Here is a 24,626-nt window from a genome sequence, read left to right as displayed (position 1 = left end):
AGCAATCCATATTAATTTTTCCAACTTGTACAGCTTTGACTTGATTTTATTTACATTTTTGTAGTATTAAAAAATCCTATTCTTCACCATTTTTGCTTGTTATACATAGTGTTGGCCTAAACATAGTCTCAATTGTTAATGTACAAGAAATACTCTATTTTCTACTCTACTCTGCTACAAATATACACTATTGTTAATTTCTTTGGGTAAATAATTAAAAGGCTTATTAGCACTAGACACTGATAACTTGTTCGAGATTTCTGTGACCTGTTTTTCTGGGAATTAATTCCTATGTGACTATTTCGAAGTTTATCTCAAATGTTATGGTTCTTCTCATGTTTTAATACACTAAAACGACCCACATCTTCTTTGTGCTCCCGTGGTTTCTTTATAAAAATCTCACTCGAAGTTTCGATTTAAAGCATATGCAATTTATTTCACAGATCTTAAGATTTCACAGTTCAGCGAGTCGCAGAAAGTACCTGGTGACGTCTTTTTTGCGCGTCGCTAAATAGGACAAACTTAAAAGCGGAGTGACTGTTGTGATCGTTTCTTCTTCTTTATGGTTTTTTGAAGTGAAAGCGCCTGGATAGTCGCATTGGCTTTTGGTGACTGCATTTTTCATCATTCTTGTGCAAGTTTATTCTGCAAATAGTGTTAGAAATGTAACACGTTTATTACTTAATTTGTGCCACATTTGTTTCCCTTTCATCAGCAATGACTCTCGCCGCTGAGTCGAAACTTACATTTCCGAAAGGCTTTGGATGGGGCGCTGCAACTGCCGCGTACCAAGTTGAAGGTGGGTACGTTGACACTTTTTTTAAATAACGCTCTTTCATTAAGCAATACAGGATTATTGTCAAATTAAGTAGAAAAAATATTTTAATTCAAAAAAGAGCGTGGCTACGAGTGGCTTGGTAGAATTTCTGAACAGTACAAACACTTTAAAATGAAACATAACGAGACTGATACTATCACATGTACGAATTACTGTATATGAACGCGTTGAGTCTAGCCACGGAAAATCGCAAAGCCATCTAAAGGTAAATGCTAAAAACTATTAGCTTTGAGGGATAGTTAGGCTCTTGTTACAAAGGCGCTGGTCTCCCGTGTATGTCCATGAAGTAGCGCAGGCGCTTAGGTGCACGCCGCTTCTCTTATTGAAATGACGCATGCTCCGTGCCAAACGTCCTCGTGCCCGCTGCCAATGTACACGCACAGCCACTAGCCCTTATCTATGCAATTAATGACTGCTGTCTAGTCATCAGTATGACTTCTGAATTTACAGCGGGTTATTTTTGTTTAATCATGTTGTTCTTTGTAAATGATCATTAAAAAATGCTATTTTTCAGACAGTATTATCTTCAATTTGCCACATATAGTAGAATATTTTCTACTGGGTATAAATTCTTTAATGCTGGACAGGGTGCCAGTGCATTGCAGGGTGAACATAAACACATACAATGTGGGCCTGTGCTCTTCAAAAATGTGTTTAACTAGCTTTCCTGTTTTACTAGGAACCTTAAATTCTTCTACATTATGATGATATGCATTTGTTTTGTTTACTCAGTACCCTTTTTTTAACTTTGGGAAGAAACCAATTTCAACATGTAAGGCTATCTTGTTGAAATCCTTTTCCCCTTCGGAGATGAACAATAGAAAATAATTGCAGTTTTTATAGTTTTAACAGTACTTGTACATATATATTATAACCCACTAGGGGGGCCAAGGCCCAGTTGTAGCCTGAATATTAGTAAAATCTGTAAATATACAAAAGAAAAAATAATTATTTATTGGAGTCAAAATCACGAAATTCTATAAATATATAAAAGAAAAATTATTATTTAACAGGATAAAAATTATGAAATGAGAATAAAATATATACTATCTTACCGATTGGAGTATTCCCATTAAACTGAGGTCCACTATGGTCGATGAGCATTTATAAGAGACTAAATAAACAATCCATTCGTTTTAACTGACATTCTCATAGATAAAAAAAACTTTTTTTTAAAAAAATGACTCATTTAAATAACAGGAAAAATCATGTGAAAAGTAAAGTGATATGCAATGGGTCATCGTAACTTGACCTTCAGCTAACTAAATCACCTAAATACAAACATTGATATTACGAATAGATAATTTTTTTAATAGTTTGTTCCTGTGAAAGAAAGTGTACTCAATCAAAAATAAAAACCACAACTTTCTTGATATTAAAATCCACAGCTTTCTTGATATTTTAGTTTATAATTTAAAAACCAAATATGAATCTGAAAATCTAACAACATCACATTAAAGGTTAATAAACTCTGAAAAGAATGATACCAAACATATATATGTAGGTTTTAAAATAATCCCAATTTAAAGCGTGACATAAGTCACATAAAATCGCTGCACAAAATCATTGCACTTTTAGGCTTAGGCTTTTATATATATATAGAGTAGATGTCATATATATTAAATTGTATGAAATGAATTCACAATATGAAGTAAGTCACACATTAACACATTTAAAACTTCATAATTACAAAAAGGTTCATAAATACCCATTAAACATAATAAAATGACATAAAGAATTGCTCTTTTAAATTGTTTTTCTATGTACAGTATTGTTTATTGCCACAATTACACTTTCTTATTTTGACAAGTTAGAAAATATACGTAGAGCTTGACATTCAGGTGCAGTCTGGGATTGATATTATTGATACAATTGATAGTTATGGACTGAACATTAGAGTGTATTTCTGTTAATTTTTTCCTTTATCAGAAAGACAAATATCTTTATATAAGTAGGCAGCACTGTGGTGCAGTGGGTAGCGCTGCTGCCTCGCAGTTAGGAGAGCTGGGTTCACTTCCCACGTCCTCCCTGCGTGGAGTTTGCATGTTCTCCCCATGTCTGCGTGGGTTTCCTCCGGGTGCTCCGGTTTCCTCCCACAGTCCAAAGACATGCAGGTTAGGTGCATTGGCGATCCTAAATTGTCCCTAGTGTGTGCTTGGTGTGTGTGTGTGTGTGTGTGTGTGTGTGTGCCCTGCGGTGGGCTGGCGCCCTGCCCGGGGTTTGTTCCCTGCCTTGCGCCCTGTGTTGGCTGGGATTGGCTCCAGAAGACCCCCGTGACCCTGTAGTTAGGATATAGCGGGTTGGATAATGGATGGATGGATATATATATATATATATATATATATATATATATATATATATATATATATATATATATATATATATATATATATACACACACAGTATTTTGTAATGGGTGAGTGTGACATATGATATTGATGCATACTGTTTTAAGTGCTTATGTGGACTACTGAGGATCTGCTTTGCCGACGGGAACGGATATCAGACATGTAAAAGAGGACCTGTAATGCTGTATACAAAATCTACAAATGAAATACCCCATCTTAAGCTAAATTTGAAACAGTAAATTAACAAGTAATTGAAATAATAATGAACATTTCTTTGTCTGTTTTAAGGAATTTAACCTACAAGAGAGAGTTGCTTTGGCAGAGCAGATTATGGTATATGCCCATCCTCTAAGCCCAGTTATATAGGGCAGGGCACAACTCTAGCATATCCTAGTGAACACCAGGCACAGTCAGAAATAACCCTGCTAAAGGAGCAATCTCACACATTATCAGAGGAACAGCTTATCCGAAGATGGTAAGGGCAAGGATCTGAAGTAAAGATAAACATAAGGTAGAGACAATTCCAAACAGGCCAGCCTTGATTGCTTTTTAAGTTGAAATAACTATCACATCTCATGTCGAGTTCAAGCCCTGTGGTATTTTGGGTATTACAGAGAACTGGCTTAAATCTCCTGTTTCAAAGGTTATTTAATTCTGGATGAGTTATATCTGATGTGATTAGATGGAATGGAAAAATGGAGGAGGTGGTCTTAAGGCTTCTGTGAATAAGATATACTAAAAATGTATGCACATTATAAATAATGTAAATCTGTGGTATACCTGGAATGATCTCACCATTTTATGAAGAAGTATAATTTTGAAACCTATTTCTACCTAATTTTATTAAAGAATAAAATTTGTCTTTTGTTTCTTTGTTTGTAGTAATAGTTACTTTATCCATGTTGCAAACAGATAACAGTTTGGACTATTTAGTTTTTTCAAGAGTCACATATTAAATCTTGAAATATTACAGTTTGAAAGATTTCATATGTTAATGAATGCATTAAAAAAGAGATAGAGGACATGTATTGAATGAAACTGAAAGAATATACTTGTTTTCATTGTTTGTTGTGTTTTAAAAGCATTTTTCAGAGTATGTTTCACTTTTGACAAGATCTGATTAAAGAATTTATTTATAATAGCAGTATGCATGCCAATTAAGGTGAAGACAAAACTGAACACTTTCTACAAATTGCATTTTTAACTCTCTTTTTTTTCACAGATCACTGTCAGATTTTAAAATTCATAACATTTGGTGCAGATATTAAGCATGTGCCTTTTTTTTAACACCAGTGGCGTCTTGGCTAGGCAAACGTTCAGGACTCTGCATTCTCGTGTCTTTAAAATAACTATACTGAAATGTAAAGTAACTGACACAACTTCTTTTGATCCTTCCTCAATAATATGGGGGCCTCACTCATGACCTGTTTCCAGAAAGGTTTATTTTACACACCCTTGGTGCAAAGGAGAAGCATTTTAGTAAAACAACTGTGATTTGCACCCTCACCACCATTGCAACACCTACCCCCTAAATATGCCCCTGCTGCCCAGCAACAACATGAAGGGATGGAATTCTCAAGCTTTCTAAAAACCCTGCTGGTTATTTTGACAGTGGAAGTAGATAAACACAAGGTCTGATTACTTTCAAGCATGAATAGGTACAGATGTCAGCTTTATTGTATTGATAGCCACAAGTTTGTTACCCCTGTTCAAAGGTGACTCTTGAGATTATGGCCTTATGTTTTCCATGAAAGATTGGGGGTTTTAAAAAAGCATTTTGACAGCACATATTAACTGGCTCCTGTTGAAACATGTCCCAAACCACAGTGTGAAAACCCAACTACATTGTAGCCTGAATATTAGTAAAATTATATATAACGTTTACACATGGAAGTGTGTGTGTCTGTCTGGCCCGGAAGTGAGAGGTGTAGTCGTGTAGTTGTGTGTATGTCGATTGTGTAACTTGTACAGGGAGAGTCACCAAAACCAGAGTCAAATTCGTTGTATGCATGCATACTTGGCCAATACATCTGATTCTAATTCTAATTAATGAAACAATTATTTTTCATAAACATAAATGGTTAAGCCTTTTGTGTTTGCAGCCAATTAATAAATGATCACACTGTTGGTAAAAGTGACTCAGTTTTAATTTTTTCACTTGTGACTATGATGCCCTGGTTGCTCATAGCTGGCATACTCTACCTCTTGAGCCCAGAACATCAACAGTCATGGACTGAAGATGGGCTAGTGCAATGAGGACAAATAACATGTAAAGGCTGGTGCCACAATACACTGTGCCAGTTTGTCCAAAAAAGTGCACTGCAGTTTCTTCAAATAAAGCAGATGTTGCATTATGCTGATTTTTGTCGTGGGGTATGTCAGGTTTGCCAACTGTCGTCACTGCCCCTTGTCAAACTACACAACTGAAAGTCACAGCCCATGTCACATTTTCCAGTTGAGTGCCTATGGTTAATGGCCATTGTGCTTTCCCTTTTTTCTGACAGCCAATAGTGATTTGCCTGAAGGAGCCACAGCTGTACAAAAAATTAACAGCTGCAGTGAGTTCAACAGCAATCTCTGAGATTCTGTTACATAAAGTATGAGACAACAGACAGACAAGCTTCTGTTCTGTTCTGTATGTAAGCTGTACTGGTGCTATGCGAAGTGTTAATAGCTTTGCTACATTCAGCTGCAGTCTCGACCCTTTTTTCTTTTTTCCATTCTGTTTAGTACATAAAACATGAGATCTCAGACAAACGAACTTCTATTTGTGAGTTTCTAAACACATATGGTCCTTTTAGTCAGTCATCGTCCATTCCACTATATCCTAACACAGGGTCACGGGGCATCTGCTGGAGCCAATCCCAGCCAATACAGGGTGCAAGGCAGGAACAAACCCTGGGCAGGGCGCCAGCCCACCACAGACTGTTCTTTTACCTTGTTGCTATATTCAATGCATTGTACTTCAGGATGAGCATTCATTGGTTGTCAGCTCTTCTGCATATACAGCCCATCCCTCTGACTATAATGAAAAAATCAAACCTATTTGGTTTTAACATAGTCTGTCACAGACTAGTTGGTCTTAGTCATTAGGTATGTCACATTAGACGATCATCTTCATGGGAGCATGCCCCCAACTTTATCAGATAATGTAAATGAAGGCTACTACTGAAAAGTTGTCTAATTTGACATGGGATCAGTTCTCTCCCAAAACTCGAGCCCCAGTGCATCTGTATCCACATCCACGTCTCCTCTGCTCACCCTTAGGGTATGCTGAGCAGCAGGAGTGCATCGTTTATGTCTCGAATATTTCATGTTATTGGAATACTGAATAATCCTGATATGTGTGATCCAGCAACGTCCCACTACCGCTTTGGCTTCAGTGAGGAGATGCAATACACTTAGCAGACTGTTCTTCAGATTAATAAGCTTACAGTTGAAATGCAGGCTGTCCTTCCCATTAAAGGGTAACACCATTTGTATTACATGAAAGATGTTAAGGAGATGTTCCCATCTGCAGAGGGAAGTCTCGCAGACACAAGGAGAATGTGCAAAATCCACCCAGACAGTAATCAGGTGTGGGATTCGCACCGTCAGCCTGAGCTGCCAGGTGGTCAAAACATCTGGTGTGTCATTGAATTTTTAAATGTGAATCAATAGATCATAGAAGAATAAAGATACAAAAAATAAATAAATAACATAAATGTGTTATTTACTTCAACATACTCTTTGCACACGCAATTTCTGGGCTGGGATTTCAAGCACAGATGTAATAAAATGAGATTTCCTATTCAATTTACTTCTCTGCCGGAACTGCCAGTGCCACAAAAGTCAACCTCAGACTTGCACATGTTCTAAAACATCCTTTGAGTAAGCTACGGCAAGTTTTCTTACTCAAAAGGTTTGTGAATCCCAACTTTGCATAAGATTTAGCATAGGCACTTCTCCTTGTGTTAGCCCGCAAGAACCCCCTATACAGGGTGTGTTGATTAATGAATTTCAAGCTGTCCTTACCCCATCCCTCAGTATCTGTGGGACCTCTTGAAGTGATCAGCCACTCCTGCTCCTCTGCCATGTTCGGCAGGAGTGACCCTATCCCTGGAGTGCCAACACTCTGCATGGGGCTTCTTCCCCAACTGTAATGCCTCCTCTCCACTGCACCGGCTCAGCCTTAATCCTAACAATCTCTTTTTACCACCATCATCATCATCTTCTACTTGATTACTTTTCCTCTGAGCTTTCTTTCTGTTCTGTTTTTCTTCCCCTTTTACTCTTCTATCCAATGTAACCCACTCAGGTTCTTTTTATCCTATTGTAGGTGCAGGTTCCTTAATTATGACCCATGGGAGTGTCAATGAGGAAACTGGTTGAACTGATTATGACTGCATGTAAATGCGCAATCAGCCAATTTCCCCATTGGAAGCAACCCTGAACTATTGAATGTTTTGAAAAGTATTGAAACTATTGAAAGAAATATTGAAGTTTTGAACATTGGAAGCAACCCTGAACATTGGAACTAACCCTTTGGAAGCACAACTTTGCAGCCATACACACTCTAACTGACAATGAGTGCACTGTTTTCATTCTAAAAACACCCTCTGCCATGGACCCCTTAAAGCACTTCAGCACAGTGGCACAGATCTGATCTATTCACAGAAGTGCAAACCACAACATTCTACACAGAATCACAACTTTTGAGGTCAGATTTTGACCACTTAGTACTAAATCCAATACAGTTAAATCCAACTTTAATGTTACCTGCATCTAAACTACACAATCAGAATTATCAGGTAATTTATTACAACCGTCTAGTCTAACTCAAATAATTATATTAAATAAGGAAAATCCCAGTTTGTTCAGAAGTCTTGACTCAGCTTTATTTAGTCTTTTATTATAATTTAGCATAAGAGTGGACTATAAAACACGCAGTCAACTTGCCAAGAGCAAAAGTTTAGACAAGTGTGTGAAACTCTGTGCCTGTCGCCAGCCAATATAACCAAAGTACTGCATGGTTTATGTTGAAGAGGGTGTGTCTCATGAGCATATTTTTCAGAGGAAGTCTTGCAGATACACATTATTGCCCCCTCAATATTCTGAGATTATCAGACCACTGTTTTTCCTCAACATTCTCTACATATTGCTTCTACTTATCCTAGCTTGACTGTCATATCAACAGAGATGGTAGTGATAAATTCTGTCAAAGTGAAAGCTGCAATCTTTCAGTTTGTTTTTCTCTCACTTGGCGTCATGAGCGGACAAGTTATCAGACAGCCTTGACTAGAAATTGTTTTACTAGTTAATACAGCAACTGTTTTGTAGGTATTAATGGTAGCTTATTTGTTAAACATTTTTTCTTTTTTTTAATTTTGCGCATGCTGGCCATATTCAGAATAAATATCTGTAAACATATCAAATTTGGATTATTTATTAAAAATTAGTTTGAAGAGACAAAAAAATGGATATGGACAAAGTTTGGTTAGTTTTAGCTAAAGTCTAAATGTAGCCAAAAAATTAGTTGAGACTTTAAACTGTAGTAACTTAAAACAGCATTTTTCATATAGGTGTTTTTGTTCTTTACATTTAGATGCTGAATATTTTTAACTCTGTCTCTCTTATGCCTAGAATGATTTAAACAAATCCATTCACCCATCTTCTGAATCTGCTCATTTAAGGATTCAGGAGTATGGAAGCTGGAGCCTGTCCTGGGCAACTATGAGTACAAAGCAGCAACTAAACCTGAACAGACTTCCAGTCTGTCACAGGATGCACTCACACACCTGACCACCGGAGAGTTTCTCATTAATCTAACGTGTGGGTGTTTGGGTGTAGAAAAAGAAAAAAAAACTTTCATACATGGGAAGAATGTGTAAACTCTGAATAGATTGTGCCGGTTACAAATTATAATAAAATGCTTGCATTGCTCAGTGACTCGCTGCTGTAAAAATGCTAAAATCTTGAAATTTGCATCCCTTTCACATCAGCCTTTGTAAGGACAACTTATCAGCACATGTTCAGCTGAAACATATTTCATTTTCTTTATTGTAAAAATATATGAAAGAATAAAATATGACCTCCAATTTTATTTCCTTCTTATCATTTCCCTTACAACAGTTAAGTATGATGTTTGTTTGTATATGAAACCATTCAGCTATCCAATTTGAGAAACTGCTTTCTCCATTTTAGAATTATGGAGGATCTGAGCCTGTCTCAGATGCATCGGCACAAGGCTAGAGCCATCAGATCATGGACACTGTTCCACTAAGGGAAATACTTGCTGATACTAAGCCAGTTTAGGGTTTCTAGTTAGCCTACCATGTATTTGTTTTGGTTTTAGGAAGAAACCAGAGTACTTTAAGAAAATGCACTTGCATAAAAACAAGAACTGCAAACATTAATAATAATAATAATAATAATAATGCATTTTATTTACAGTGTATAGTGCCTTTCCCATGCTCAAGGCACTTGCAGAATATAAGAAAGAACGGCAGGGTATACAGTATATAGCATTGTACAAACCAGATAAATAAATAAAGAAGATTACGACAGTGAATTCAGAGAAAAAAAAAAAGCCTAACAGACAACATAATTGATGGTCTCGCACACACACATACAGGTTACATGAGCATCTTGACATAGAAGTAAACTGAAAGAAGGGTAATAAAGTCAGGTAGAGCTAAAAGCCTTCCCGAACAGATGAGTTTTGAGTTGTTCTTTAAAAGAATTCATGGAGTCAGCTGATCTAATTAATTTCGGTATTACACTGACAATGTCCAGGCCAGGAGCCAAATACCAGAGCTGTGGTACCATGAGGAAGTGCCAAGTACTGTGCTACCCATACAGTGTATGTAACTAGTATATGAACAGATATTGTATACAGTAATCCCTCGTTTTGACGTTTTAGGGTCCTCTGATACCGAAAACATTGATATCTTGATGTGTGTGTCACAGTTTCTTGAGGACAGTCTAGAGCCAAAACAACTGAACAGAAAAATACCAAACTCAAAACTTAAGCCTGTTATGAGATGATGATGTGGTGAATAGTTTTTGAGCCAAACAGTGTAAGTCTAAGAGAAAGAGGCAGTCTAGAGGAACACTTAGATACCGTAATTCTGAAATTAATAATTATTCTTGTCAATTGTTATTGTAATGACGTATTTTGTGATCAGAAAGATCAGCATCAGAGTGGTAAATAATTACTGAAATGTTATAGAATCGTTCAAGTAACTTGGTTCCTAGGACACAAAGCCTACTGACACTCACATCTAAATTTTTTGTTTCCTAATATATTTAGAACATAAGAAATTTGAGAAACGAGAGGAGACCAGTCAGTCCATCAAGCCTGTTTGTTTAGCTAATGGCTAAGCTGTCCCAATATCTCATCCAGATTTTTCTTATAGGTTGTCAAGGTTATGATAAATTGGTTGAACTACAAAGATCTAATTCACATAGATTTAAATAAATAAATTGTTAATTTTTAAGCTGTTCTTTAACAAGAATTTTCAACCATTACTGTTGGGCACAGCAGTCACTGAATTTTCTTTTCACATGTGCATATTTAATTTTTGGCAGCTCTAAATTTGCCAGTTGTAAACGATTGTGTCCTGCATTCACATAGAATGAATGTTGTGTCCTAACAGACAGTTCACTGGCAGTGTGTGGCAAAGGTTAAAGTTAAAAGGAGATCATCAGGGTTGATAGCAATGATCTAAACACACAATACATTATAAAATACCCAGAGTTCAAAGGACTATACCAGTGTTGAAGTCAAAACATAGCCAATAATATTTAAGTTTGTTTTGCTAAGTCCATTATTTTAACTAAGTGTTGTCTTCAGTTTAACAAATTTCTGATGCTGTGCCTGCTCACAGCAAAGTTTTATAATTTTTGTGTCACACATTGCACAGCGTGCACATTATGCAACTCACTAAATGTTCTGCATCCGCACTTTGAAAATGCTTACGCTAATAAGAAATGATATTACTAATGTAATGAAAACAATTTAAGGTAACAATTAACAGCATGACTAAAACAAAAATAAATTAATAAAGTGGTTCTGATAGTGTGTGGTTTTGTGCGAGTGTGCCTTGTGGCACCAACATTGATTCCTGGAGTGTTACTGACACTGTAACTCTGCAATTAGATTACTCAGTTTAGAGAATGCATGGATTGGGTTGTGTCCAGTCAATTTCATGTAGACTTCTATTTCTGACATGAATGTTTCTTAAAAAATGTAAAATTTTAATGACTAGAATAGTCAAGTGTTAACTGCTTATAAGTAGTACATTATATGATGTAAAATTCTTAACAGTAGTAGTTGTCAATTGGATGTCTTGTGGTATATCATACCATAACTGCTCTAATGATACAGAAGGTGGTATGGTTTTATACAAGCCTAGAATAGGAAAAAGTTGCACCTTTTAAGTCTTGTATCTTTACATCTTCTAGCAGCTTTATGTTTTCCAGGTAATATTTCTCAATGTTTGCCAAGTAACATTCACATTCAGTAACCAGTGTAGAAATCAAGTAACAAATGTGACTTTTTTTTTTTCAGGAGGGTGGAATGCTGATGGAAAAGGCCCATCTGTCTGGGATATTTTCAGTCACCAGGAGGGCAAAATAGTTAATGATGAAAATGGAGATTTAGCTTGTAACAGCTATTATTTCTGGGAAAAAGATCTAAAGTGTATTAAAGAGCTTGGGCTTACCTATTATCGCTTCTCCCTGTCATGGGCACGTCTGCTACCGAATGGGACAACATGCAACATCAATAGGAAAGGTAGATTATATTAAAAATAACTGATTTTATCCATTTTTAAGCACTGTTGAAACTGAAGAACATCTTGCATGATTGCAGAAATAAAATCAGGAAATGTTTAAAGTAGTTGCTTTTGTATAATTTACATTAAAATATAGAGTCCTCAATATGTAAGTAAATTTTCATGTCATTCAAATCTAAAGGAATAAAATTAACTAAAATAAACAAACGTCATAAGTATAAAAGTATACTTATCAAATTCTTAACTTGAAGTTTTAGTGGGACAATGTAGGAAGTTTCTGTTGTTGTCAAACTATTTTTTTTATAGTTCAGTATTTACAAAGAAAAATCTTAAAAGCTACACAACCGGTAGTTTAAAATAATGAATCATTGTGAGGCATTTTTATTTTATTTTTATTTGTTTTTATTTTATTTATAGGTATTGACTACTATAACAAACTTATCAATGACTTACTGTCAAATCAAGTGACACCAGTGGTGACGTTGAATCATTTTGACCTTCCACAAGCCCTTGAGGATATGGGAGGTTGGGCGTCGGAAGAAATAGTGAATATTTTTGATGAGTATTCTGCATTTTGTTTTAGAACTTTTGGGGACAGAGTGAAGTTCTGGATTACAATAAATGAACCTTATGTATACGCAGATCTGGGTTATGAAGTTGGTATCCATGCTCCAGGATTGAAACAGCCTGGAACTTTACTTTATCAGGTGGGTCATAACATGTTAAAGGCACATGCAAAAGCCTGGCATACCTACAACAACTTATTTAGGCAACTACAGAAGGGATTTGTCTCGCTGGCTTTGAATAGTGATTGGGCAGAACCGTATGATCCAAGTAGTCCACAAGATGTTAGCAGCTGTGAACATTATATGTCATTCTCACTTGGCTGGTTTGCAAATCCAGTATTTAAGGATGGAGACTATCCATCTGTTATGAAATCACAAATTAAGGACAGAAGTGAAAAGCAAGGAATGGCAGTGTCACGGCTACCAGAATTTACAGCAGAGGAAAAAAAAATGATTAAAGGCACTGCAGACTTTTTTGCATTAAATTATTATACATCTCGTAAAGTGCAGCATTCAGAAAAACCATTGGATGTTCAGAGCTTCCATACTGACAAAGAGGCAGAGGGAATTGTAGACCCATCTTGGCCGATATCTGGGGTTTCCTGGTTGGCTGTTGTTCCCTGGGGACTGAGAAAGTTGCTGAACTACATTAAGGTAAACTTATTTTATTAACATGTAATGTTTTGAGATTTTTCTTTATTATTTATTTCATCTAATTATTGCTTTAAAATGAATATAAAGTGTAATAAGCATAAATTTCAGAAATGATTTGACCCACAATTCTTGCTTCTAAAATAAGCAGGTTTCTGGGAGTTTGTTTCCCTGTCATAACAGCAATTAGTGAACTCCATGGAGGTCACTTCATTGTGAGTTCGGTGAAATCACGGAAATGTATATGAGATTCGCTGATCTCTGCAAATGCATTGAAGCCATGGGGGAAAGAGGAACCAAACTAGTTTTGAGTGTATTGGTGCAGTGATCATTTAAGTGTCCCTTAGGGCTAGAGAAGATTATGCCAAATGTGCTGGACTAATATGGATTATTGTGGCCAAAAATGTTACCTGAGCTGTGAGGCAACAGTACCTATCAAACTACTGCGCCATCCTGCCTCAAACAAGAAAACACACAGAGGGAATGCTAACCACAAACAAAATGCTAGTTTATAGCCATATTGTAATTAATCATTGCACTCAGAGAGTTCCAATCTTCAGGGCACTTATTGGCCATGCCATAAAGTGAGTAGTACAAACCGACCTTGGAGTTCAAGCAACTGTGTGCCAGGAACATAGAGTATAATGGTGTGTTTATGGAGGGGGCAGTGGATGAATCCAACAAATGAAAACAATACGGTACAGACTCAAAACAAACTTAGACCTTATGAAGAAATGAAAAATGTACTACAATTTACAAGATGTTTTGATCTTTTTGATGGAAGGAAAAAGTATGAAGTATCCACACGGACAGATTAGATGTGATCTTTCTGTGCAGATGCTTTGCATTTTTTCTTCCATCAAAAAGACAGAAACATATTGTAAATAGAAGTAAATATTTCTTTCTTTTTTATATTTCACAGGATCTCATATGTTTTCTAATTCTTTGAGAGAGGAGGGGGGATCCTTTTAAGGTTTGTTTTGCTCCCCTTATATGGACCTGGCGCATTGCCGCCGGGACTTGAAGATTGGGTTTGTGGTTCTCTATACTGATACTTCCCTGTTTGAGCTTCAGAGTAGTGGCAGATAATGCATGCATACTAGTGCATGCCGGCACACCCTGTCAGTCTGTGATGCAAGGGAACAGGGTTATATATTGGGTGTTGTCTGCTCTAGATAGTAAGGAGCATAACATGCTTAATTCAGCAGCGAAGATACAATGTACAATTGATCTATGCAGAATAGTGAAGTATTATAATAGTCTTGTGGTCAGCTAATGTACCCCACAGATGAAATTACTGCAGTTTTTTTTCTTTTTGTGTTAGGCAGGATGCAAATCCAGCTAACGTGACAATCACGCTTGTACAAAGCAGATTGGACATTGACGCAAAATGTGAGGTAAAGTACTCTTAAAGTACACATGAATAAAACATTCTGTGCCTGGCTGCTACAACTCTGTGATGTCACACTGGCCTTGCAGAGTATTAATATGTATTTGGAAAAAAAAATGTCTAACCCAGCCGCAATGCTAATTTCCATGAAAATATTCAGCTAAACAAGGTCACCAGTAAACGCAACATATTTGCTGCGAAAAAAGCTTTGGTGAATTTCACCGATTAACACTAGTATTTAAATATGAGAACTTATGTAAATTGTCACTAAAATGGCAGATAAATCTTTCTTAGTAACATTCATTCAAGATGAATGTTGTTCCTCACTGGATGCCCAGTTCTGTCAATATTGTGGATAGCTAAAAAGCATAAACTTCATATAAAACCTAGCACAAGTAACCTTCCTCCTTAATGACCCACCGATTGATAGCAGGTAGACACCCTTGTCTTTATCTCTCTTCCCATGCTGTGGGGGACCATTTTTTGTTGGGATGAGCTTTCAACATTCCACAACCTATGTGATGACTACCATTTCTAAATCTTCTGCTTTCATTTTTTTTACCTACAATATTGCATTATTGTAAACTATTGTTGCCTCACTTTCCCATTTCCATTGTTTGCCCATCACTATATGCCTTTTTCTTCTCTCTTTTGGCTGATGCTTCGATGTGTTTACTGTAAAAATCAATTTCTAATTCTCTCACTCTGCTTAAAATTTGAAATTATAATCTAGGTCTGTAACCAACAACTACATTGCTGATTGATTATTCTGTTGATTATTGTTTTAGTTAATTGACGGAACAGATCTTAAGAAGCACAAAATTAAATATACTGTAAATGTGTTCAAAAGTTGTGCAACATTGTACAAGATGAAGAAAAACCTTCATCTTCTATAAAGTTGTCTTAAAAAAAAAAAGTTGTACAATATATGGACTATGGAGGTAGCATGGTGGTATAACAGCTTTAAATTTCAATGCTATCTGTCTTCTAAGAATTTATGTTAACTGCAGCAGGTGGCAAGGACATATAAATAGAACTTATTTTGGCCAAAGTAGTTTATCTAGTCTCATAAGCCTACCAATATAAGCAATTTTCTTCCATTGCAGTGGACTTCTGAGCATAGTATATGAGGCCTTCATCCCTTAGAACCTGTTCATGGGCATTGTCATCTTGCCATTCTCTTCTTAACCACATCATTCGAAAAGGAAGAGTAGTGAGTCAAGTGAAAAGACCTCAACAACAAAGGGAGGTGGCACTGCTGTTGATTCTTTTCCTCTCTTCTTACATGAATGTTTAGCATCTATACTTAGGTATACACATCTGTGATTTCAAACTTCAGTTTTCTAAACTTTGGAAACTAAAAATATAGCAATGCATTCATGTTTTATACAATAGGGTATGTCATCTCTTCTCTTTGATATTACGGGAGAAATGAAAAGCTACACGCAATGTCTAGCTGTGCCTTAAATGGTACAGAGGAATGAGACTGTCACATGCCTACTGTGCACTCACAGCCTTACTGTAGCAAATGTTAGCAGTAAATAAAGGGAAAGTTATCAGCATTTTTACTCCTTTCACTCCAGCAACTCAGGCTTACAATGAGGATTATTAAAAAAATTGTTAATAAGTTTCAACTGGGTAATTTTTTGAAGCATAATATTCACAGTAGCTGGGAAACTGATATAATTTGCATTGTCATATAGAGAGGTGCTACATTTTTCTAACTCTTGTCCATTTGCATGGAGAGGGAGGCTGAATTTTAGTTACTTTATCTTAATTTAGCAAACGTTTCAAAGTCTGTTTCCATTCAGCTTTAAACATTTTGCTTCAGCTATACTATTATTTTCAAAATAGTAAAAAAAAAATTGCTGTTCTGACATTCAGTTACAAGTGCATATTCCCCAATAAATGGAAAGAATGTAATAATGGATATGCGTGGGTGTAATATGGAATTAACATTTTTTTGTTGTCCTGGTTTCAATGTATTATTGCAGAGACAGAGTGGATGCTGTTCTTGAAAATGAGGTCCATGCATCACTCTGTTTTACTGATTGTTCATGATTTTACTGTTAACAATATACTAACTCACCATAATGAGCTCTTTATCCCATCCCTTCCCATCCCTATTTCTTACTTTTGAATTCAGGTTGGTACATTTGTCAGTTAACTTTCTTTCTAAAGGAGGGGTCATCAACAATGGTCCTGGAGCACTACTGTAGCTGCAGGTTTTCATTCTAATCCTTTTTTTTATAATTAGTGACCACGTTTAGTTGCTGATTAACTTACCTAAGACTCAGGCCCCTTAATTATTTCCTTTTTCCTTAATTAGCAGCCAAACAATAATGAAATACAAAGCAAGCCAACACATGAGCAGCTAATCTGTGCCCACCGTATAATATCTCAAAATAAAGATAGGCAAAGGTCTCAATAATGTTGATCTGCTCAGGTCCACAAACATAGAAAAAAGAAAATCAACCATTTTGGAAATGTCTTCTGTGGCAGAATGAGAGAAGCAACAGGACATTGAATTAAATAATCTGTTTAAAAACAAAAGAACTGGCTTCTAATTAAGAAACTGGTTGGAGTTTGAGACTCTGACTTAGCTGATCATCTCTTGACTTACTTCACGTCTCATTTCTGTTTGGGTGCTTTTTAAGGAAAAAATTCAAAGGACTGAATCTTATAAAACAACTCAGTTATAATTAATTATTAGCAAAATCTTTTCACCAGTTAAGAAAAGGGTTAGAATAAAAACCTGTAGCCACAGTAATATTCCAGGACTGGAGTTGGAGAATCCTGTTTTCGAAAATGTCAAAAGTATGGGAGCATTTTGTTGTGACAAGTTGGGTTATGTATGACACTTTGCTGGTCAAGCTTATCCCTCCATTAATCATTCACATTTGATTCCCCATTTATAATGAAGTGATTTACATGTACAGCTGATTTAACTAGCCAAATTAACAGATAACAAGATATTTTTTTATTATCCATCAGTATCATTACTTTGTTGTTTATAAATTCATTGTCCATTTAGATCTTACAAATTCATCAACTCATGAGCCACAGCTGAGATTGATAAAATCTAAACATAAAATTATTAGCTCATCTGCCAAACAAATCAGATCCACTTAATACTGAAATAGACAAAAATTTACTTTCTGTTTTATTTGCTTTAAAGTTGTAAATGTGGTATTTTTCAAGTCAAAAATATTATTTTTAGTTTCACAGTCATGGGATACATTCAGTTGTCCTGGAAAATGTCTCCTTTAAGTGAAGCTTAAATTAAGCTTCATTTATTAATAATAACAAGGTGTCTTCCCCAGCAAATTATTACATTCAGTTTTGATTATATTATATATTAGGGCTGGGACAGTATGTGCCATCACCATGCAGTTTACAGAGTGAATAAGATTTCAGTGAAATATTAAATATAGAATTTGAAACAATAAATAAAGATAAAATGTAGTACAGACTGATACTAAGTGGGGTTGAAAGATATACCTTACCAATTCTAAAGTGTATTGAGATAAAATATCGCTTCTCTATTATTAAGACTTAGAAAATCCAAACATCATGAATGTAATTCAACTAAATAGTTGATTACAGTACATGTATATATTCTTACCTTATTAAACAGAACAATGAGAAACGTAGGTCTTTTAAACATCATTTGCATGTGACATGTACCAATAAATTATGTTTAGGTATGTACTAGAAGAAAAGAAGTAATAGGGCACTTCAGTCAGTATTGAGTGACACTGTCAAAAAGGCATGTCATTGATAATATGTACATAACAAACATGATTTATGAAGGCTTTTTCTCCAAGTGTACTTAACAAATTCTTTCATCAATCAACACTACCATTTTTTATTTACATTTACTGTTTTGGTTTTCATTTGAACTGTATTATAATCTTGCTTACTCTCTCATTTCTGTCCTTTGTAGAGCACATTTTAGTAGAATGGGTTGTACCAGTGGATAGTATATCAAAAGGATAAAGTTAAGTGTAAAAGTTAAGTGCTACTGATTAAAGACATGCACATTTAGAAAAAGATAAAAAGCCAATCTTTACTCTGAAATTGAAAGTTAGGTCTGAACTGTCAGATAGTAAGACTGACTAAAGTTAATGGGTGTATGTTACCTCAGGAAGTCTTTAATTCAGTGAAAAGGCTGACATCCAAAGGTATCTGACCTTGAAATATATATTTTTGTAATCAAATTTTTATTAGAATAAAGAAGAACAAGAAAACAAGGCTCCAAAAGAACAAGAGAAAATTTACAGTGGTATATACAACCCCCTTCACACCACCTTCCCTAGCCCAGGAAAATACTCCCAAGATGTACCATTTGTAAGAAGACGCTATATAGCATCTGACCCGACACAGATTGGACACGGGAGGCATGTGTAAAATAAATGAACTGTTTATTTTTCTTTGTCTGTGGGCTACGCCTTCCCCGTACCCACAGACACAACACAGTCCCAAGTACTAAGCACACAAGTACAAGCACAAGCACACCTCTCTGGCACCACCACTCCTCCCAGGCAACCTTGCCCTCCTCCACCCGAATCTGGCCGCTGAGTGGTGGTCGCTGGCTCCTTTTATAGTGTGATGGACAGGCTGCCCACACGGGCTCAGGAGTCCCAAACACAGCACCCCCTGGCAGTGCCTGCGGGACCCAAAGGGGCTGCACCCAACTCCAATTTCCATGGAGCCCTGTGGGAAACCAAGGCACTGCTCCAACCCAGGGGGGCAGCCATCTAGCGTCCAGGGGGAGGTTTTACACTGTCCAGGGCTGCTCCCCCTGAATATAGTGTGCAGGGGAGTCCTGGCTGGGCATGGACCCTGGCTGCCTGCCACACATTATAAAGGGAAGACAAAGTACGTTTGCTGCCACGATAAAGAGGCACCATTGGACTCTACTGAAATTGTTTCAGGTAATATTTTACTTTTGGCTACAAATGTTCATAGAGGATGAAAAGATAATGGGAGAATTCAACATTCTGGAGAAAAAAAGAGTGGAAAGTATCTGTTTTTTTATTCATAATTAGTTGTAGGAAGTTAGCAAGCTTCCTATTATTGATGTGATCAATGTAAAGATCAATCAATAAATTGAAATCTATATGAGAAAAGAGGTTGTTCATTGAATTCAGAATGTCTAAAGTCTACTTACACAAATAAATTTAAAACCGAATAAAGAAGTTTAATTCTACAAATTAAAAACAGAGATTTTTTGATGGTGTCATGTCTACAGTTTACAAATTTGAAAAGTGGCTTTTTATGTAAATTGCATTATTTAAATGTCAGCTAGTGTATTTTACAAATATTTGCATCTGTTTTGCAAAGTATTCTTCACTTTGTCTTAATTTGTGGTTTTGGAAACTTTCCTGCTCACGACAAACTAAATTTCAATGCATAATTAAAGCAGAGAGAGAAAAGATCAAATGTCTGTAAAATGGCTAAAAGTATATGCAGATGTTGTGTCAAAAGTGACTTCATCAAATCTTTAATGATCTTGCTTGCCCTCTACATCATATAGTCTGTTTTAACAGTTTGACAAGTGATACAATATTTAATGAAGAATAAAAACAATACAAGAGATCACATATACCTTCAGTAATTAGGCAGTTCACTGATAAAGAGTAACTGTATACTTTTTTTTTCTTTTGTCTATTCATTTTTCTGTTATTCAAATGAATGTGGTCAACTGAATTTTGCATTCATGGATAATAAAGTTAACCTTAATTGTGATCTTGGTTTTACCTTAAAAGTTTTAAGGTGTAAAGTGAACTCATTAAAATGTGACTTTTTTGTGTAAGGGTTTTCAACATCCATTTAACAAGAGGTTATTTTCATGAATCAATTAATCCTGTGTAAGCATGTCTAGTATATTGGAAATGAAATAGATGAGTGCAGGAGTTTTAAAACGACATCAGACAGGCCTAATTAATCTTTAGAAAAAACTGAATGTATGGATTTTAGCTAAATCCATTACTAAAGCAAATGATTAACTTGCTTGAATAACTAGTATAATTTGGGAACAATAATCATTACATATTGATATTTTATTTCTTTTAGATCACATATAACAACCCAATAATCTACATCACAGAAAATGGGTTTGCTGAAAAGGATCCTCCATCTTTAGAAGATGATCGGCGGTGTGATTTCTACAAGGGGACTTTACTTGAGATTCTGAAAGGTACACATTAAAAAGTCTTCTTTGAACTAGCTAATGAATAATGTACTACATTATAGAGAATGAAGGAGTTTCATTTTTCAGCTAAGCATTTTTGTCACCACAATAAATGTTGGACGTGATTACATACTATTTAGTGTTGCTGAGGCCTCACATGAGTCGCGACTTTGGGTGCTGACTTTCAAACCTATCTGGTATTTTCTGTAGATATTCAAGTTTCTGAAGAGATGCTGTAATGTGAAAGCATCAGCTTTCTTCCTGTTCATGTTTTTCTAAATGGTATGCATTATCATCCATATCCAAAACACCTTTGATGAACACACAATTGAAAGTAAGTGACAGATACCAATTAAGCAGAGTATCATTTTTGTTTGTGTGTAGTTTTGAAAAATTATAATAATTTGTTTTCTTACAGATTTTTTCTTTATATCCATTTTTTTAAAGAATTTAAAATTTTGATCTCAAGAGATTTTTCTCCACATTACACAATAGGTAGTCCATGGTGATATTCTAAAACTAGACCACTAAGATTTTTTCAGAAATTGTGCTATAATTAATTTCAAGTGTACTGTGTTCAAATTTTATTTATCCATTAGTTTCCTTAAACCTGCTTAATCAATTTCACGGTTGTGGAGAGCTGGAACCAATCCTCATAGCTCCCATCTTAAGACAGCAGAAAACAGTAGCATCCTCACACACTACAATCCATATTCAAGTCACCAGTCAAACTAATCCTTACGTGTTTGTGAAGAGAGAGGAAAATGGAGTAACCAGGGTAGAAACCAATGCAGACGTGTGGAAAATATGCAGACTCCACACAGTCAAAGTTTCCATTTTATGACTGAAATTTTAACCTTTCAGTAACAGGGTGGCCAGAAACTCAAGTATTGTGCCTCCAGATTATTATTTGGTTAAGGCATTGCTCTCAAATTAGTGAGAATCACACATTTTATTTAAATTTCCTGCAGTGATAAGCTTAATAAAGAAGGAAAATTCAATTGAAATACAAAAAAAAAAAAAAAAAATCCAGCTCCTGTCTATCAGATATCACAAATTAAAATACATGAGTGAGAGAGTGTGATCTGGCTAACCAGCCAGTTGTGAGGAGCAGCTTGCAGTGTCTCATGATTAACAAAGCCTACAAGCCAGGGTTAATGTGAAAATTCAAAACAGTTGAAAAAGCACAATAAAGTCACTCCAAAAAGGAAAAAGAATCTGGCATTGATCCCATAATTAATTTTTTTACAGCTTTAGCAAACAAAAAAATAAGGCAGATTTCAAACACGAAGGCAATATGCACCCAGTACTAGTCTACAATGGCAACACAATCAACCTCTCTATATGTCATGTCTATTCCAGTACAAAATTTATGAGTTCAAAATTCCTCAACAGCCAGACCATTCAATGTCACTTTAATGGCTCAGTTCATGAGGTTTCTTTCAAAAAGATGCATGAGGTTTATCACTCTAATGATATTGTAATGTCTCCTGCAGCTGCATGTCGAGCTATGGAGAGTTGGAGGCATGGCAGAGGTGAAGGCCATGGGAAAATATTTCTTCTTAAGTCATGAGGCACCTTTCTTGATACGTAATACAGTTGTGGGTTAACTTCAAGTGGATTGGTACCAAAAGGAGAAGAGAGCTTTAGACAAAGAGTAAAAAGGAGTGTGATAAGAAAAGCCAGCAGCAGGGCATAGCTCATAAATAGAGTTAGAAATACACAAAATGATGGCAAATATCATTTTTTTTTTTTTTTTGGAGGTCCCATCATGACCCAGACTATGGGTGGTGTCATGTTACAGTGCTAATTCTGGAAGGATCCACCATTATAAGCACTAACAAACATCTGATCACATATATATCTTAACTTTAATCCCAGTTGGTTTATTGGTTCATGTAGCATAGATATTCTTTGGATTAGGTTTTTATATCTTGGCTATACCATCTCCAAGCTATGATTAAGCCTTATATATTTTTCAATTGCAAAAATGAAATGTCAATTAATAAATTAAGTATGTGCACATTTTGAGATAAATATGGTAGTATGATAATTACATCTAATTCTTTCTAAATACCTATGCTTACATTTTTTCCCCATTATGTATATTCCCCATACTTGTTGTTACATGAGGGGAACCCCGCTCAAAAATTAAGTTTATGTCTTTTATATACTTGTTTCATATTAATAGACATACTAGGGTGTTCGTCCCCTGCTCACCTCACTCGCCAACCCCCCCTACCTCCTCTTTGCTTGATCAGCTGCTGGGTTGCTGCTGTTGCTGTGCTGTCTGATCTGCATCTCACGCAGCACTTTGAACATTTAAAAGCCTGTACAGCAGCTGTCCTACTCTTTGTCTTTTATTTCCAGCCCCAGGCGTGGTTAAATCTCTTGGCACAAAGTTTTGTCTCGCAAGTTGTTGATATTTTTTAGTTTATCATTTAAAAATGGAATAAGAATCTGAAAATCTAACAACATCACATTAAAGTTCTCTAAATTCTGAAAAGAATGGTGCCAAACATATATATGTAGTTTTTAAAAATAAGCCCGATTTAAAACGTGACATAAAATCGTTGTACAAAATCACTTTTAGGCTTAGGATTTTATATATAGAGAGTAGATTGTGTGGTGTTTTTATGTTCATCATTGGGCTTTCATTTGTAATTACACATAATTCTGTGTTTTTATTTTACATTTAATATGGTTGTGAATGTGTACTTTAACATGGAAGTGCACCAAAGTAAAACTGAACTGAACTGAACTGAATATGAAATTGTAACAGAATATTTTAGATTTCTTATTCGTAGACACGGTTAACTAAAAAGCAATATAAAATTAATTTTTGTAGTAAATATTTGTTAAATTGAATTAGGGTTAAGGCAAATATTTTAAATGGTTTTGCTTTTGTCATTTCAGCCATTCATGAAGATAAAGCTGATATCCGGGGTTATTTTGCTTGGTCCCTTCTGGATAATTTTGAATGGTCCTATGGGTACAGCATTCGATTTGGCCTGTATCATGTTGACTTCAAAAATCCCGAGTTACCACGAACGGTTTACAAGTCTGGAAAACAATATGCAAAGATTATTTCCCACAATGGATTTATTTATGCAAAGGAATAGTGACAAGGGTCATGCCTGCTTTTCAATAAGAAATCTGTTAAAGATTACTTTTCCTTCTCAATTGCCTGAAACACTTTCATGGTTGTGTCTATGTTTACATTTTGTAACTGAAGTCTGCTAAAAAATGAACATAGATTGTAGTATCCTTCAAGGTCATCAGATTATTGCATCAACAGCAATAATTTACTTTATTTTACTGTATGTCTTTACTTCATATATTTATATGTATGCTGAAAGGTGATATAAATACCCATATATACAGTATGTGTGTGCGTGCGTGCGTGTGTGTGTGTGTGTGTGTGTGTGAGAGATATATATAAACATTTACAACTTTGGGGGGTAAATAAAGGTATTAAAGGTGTGTTGGTAACAATTACTGTTCATTGTTTTGTAAACAAAAAATAAAATCGTAATGAAAATGTAGTGCTTTATGATAAACTGCAAATTAAAACAATTTAGTGATCATATACCTTTAAGAAAAATATTGTAGCAGTTTTTTAAAAAGTTGAGAATAATCAGAGTTTCAAAGTTGTAGCTAAATGTACTGTACCATGACAGGGAGTTGCAATAACAAACAGTGGTCTGCAGAGTTATTGAGTCCCCACCACACAAACCCACCATTTACAATTATAAAAACTGAACTATATTTATAAAATGTATTATTAATTATAAAAACTGAAGTGAGAAATTTGCATTTAGATAGATAGATAGTGGAGCAGGACAGTGACAGCAGTCTGT

At 35.6% G+C, this 24,626-nt stretch overlaps 1 protein-coding gene across 2 annotated transcripts; it reads left to right on the top strand.

Annotated features, from left to right (window-relative positions):
- The first annotated feature begins 499 nt into the window (after positions 1-499).
- On the top strand, positions 500-24,237 carry gba3 (glucosidase, beta, acid 3). 2 transcript variants are annotated; one of them, XM_028801758.2, is made up of 6 exons: positions 500-608; positions 716-799; positions 11,738-11,962; positions 12,381-13,183; positions 20,649-20,772; positions 23,683-24,237. In XM_028801758.2, the coding sequence occupies exons 2-6, from the start codon at positions 718-720 to the stop codon at positions 23,886-23,888; spliced, it is 1,440 nt and encodes a 479-aa protein (XP_028657591.1). In that variant the 5' UTR covers positions 500-608; positions 716-717; the 3' UTR covers positions 23,889-24,237. The 2 variants fall into 2 exon arrangements, with proteins under 2 accessions (XP_028657591.1, XP_028657589.1); XM_028801756.2 differs by having other exon boundaries at positions 500-799.
- The last annotated feature ends 389 nt before the right edge of the window (positions 24,238-24,626 follow it).

This window comes from Erpetoichthys calabaricus, chromosome 5, assembly GCF_900747795.2.
Source record: "Erpetoichthys calabaricus chromosome 5, fErpCal1.3, whole genome shotgun sequence".
NCBI lineage: Eukaryota > Metazoa > Chordata > Cladistia > Polypteriformes > Polypteridae > Erpetoichthys > Erpetoichthys calabaricus.
Note: the sequence above shows the minus strand (reverse complement) of the source record. Positions and strands in the feature narration are given on the sequence as shown.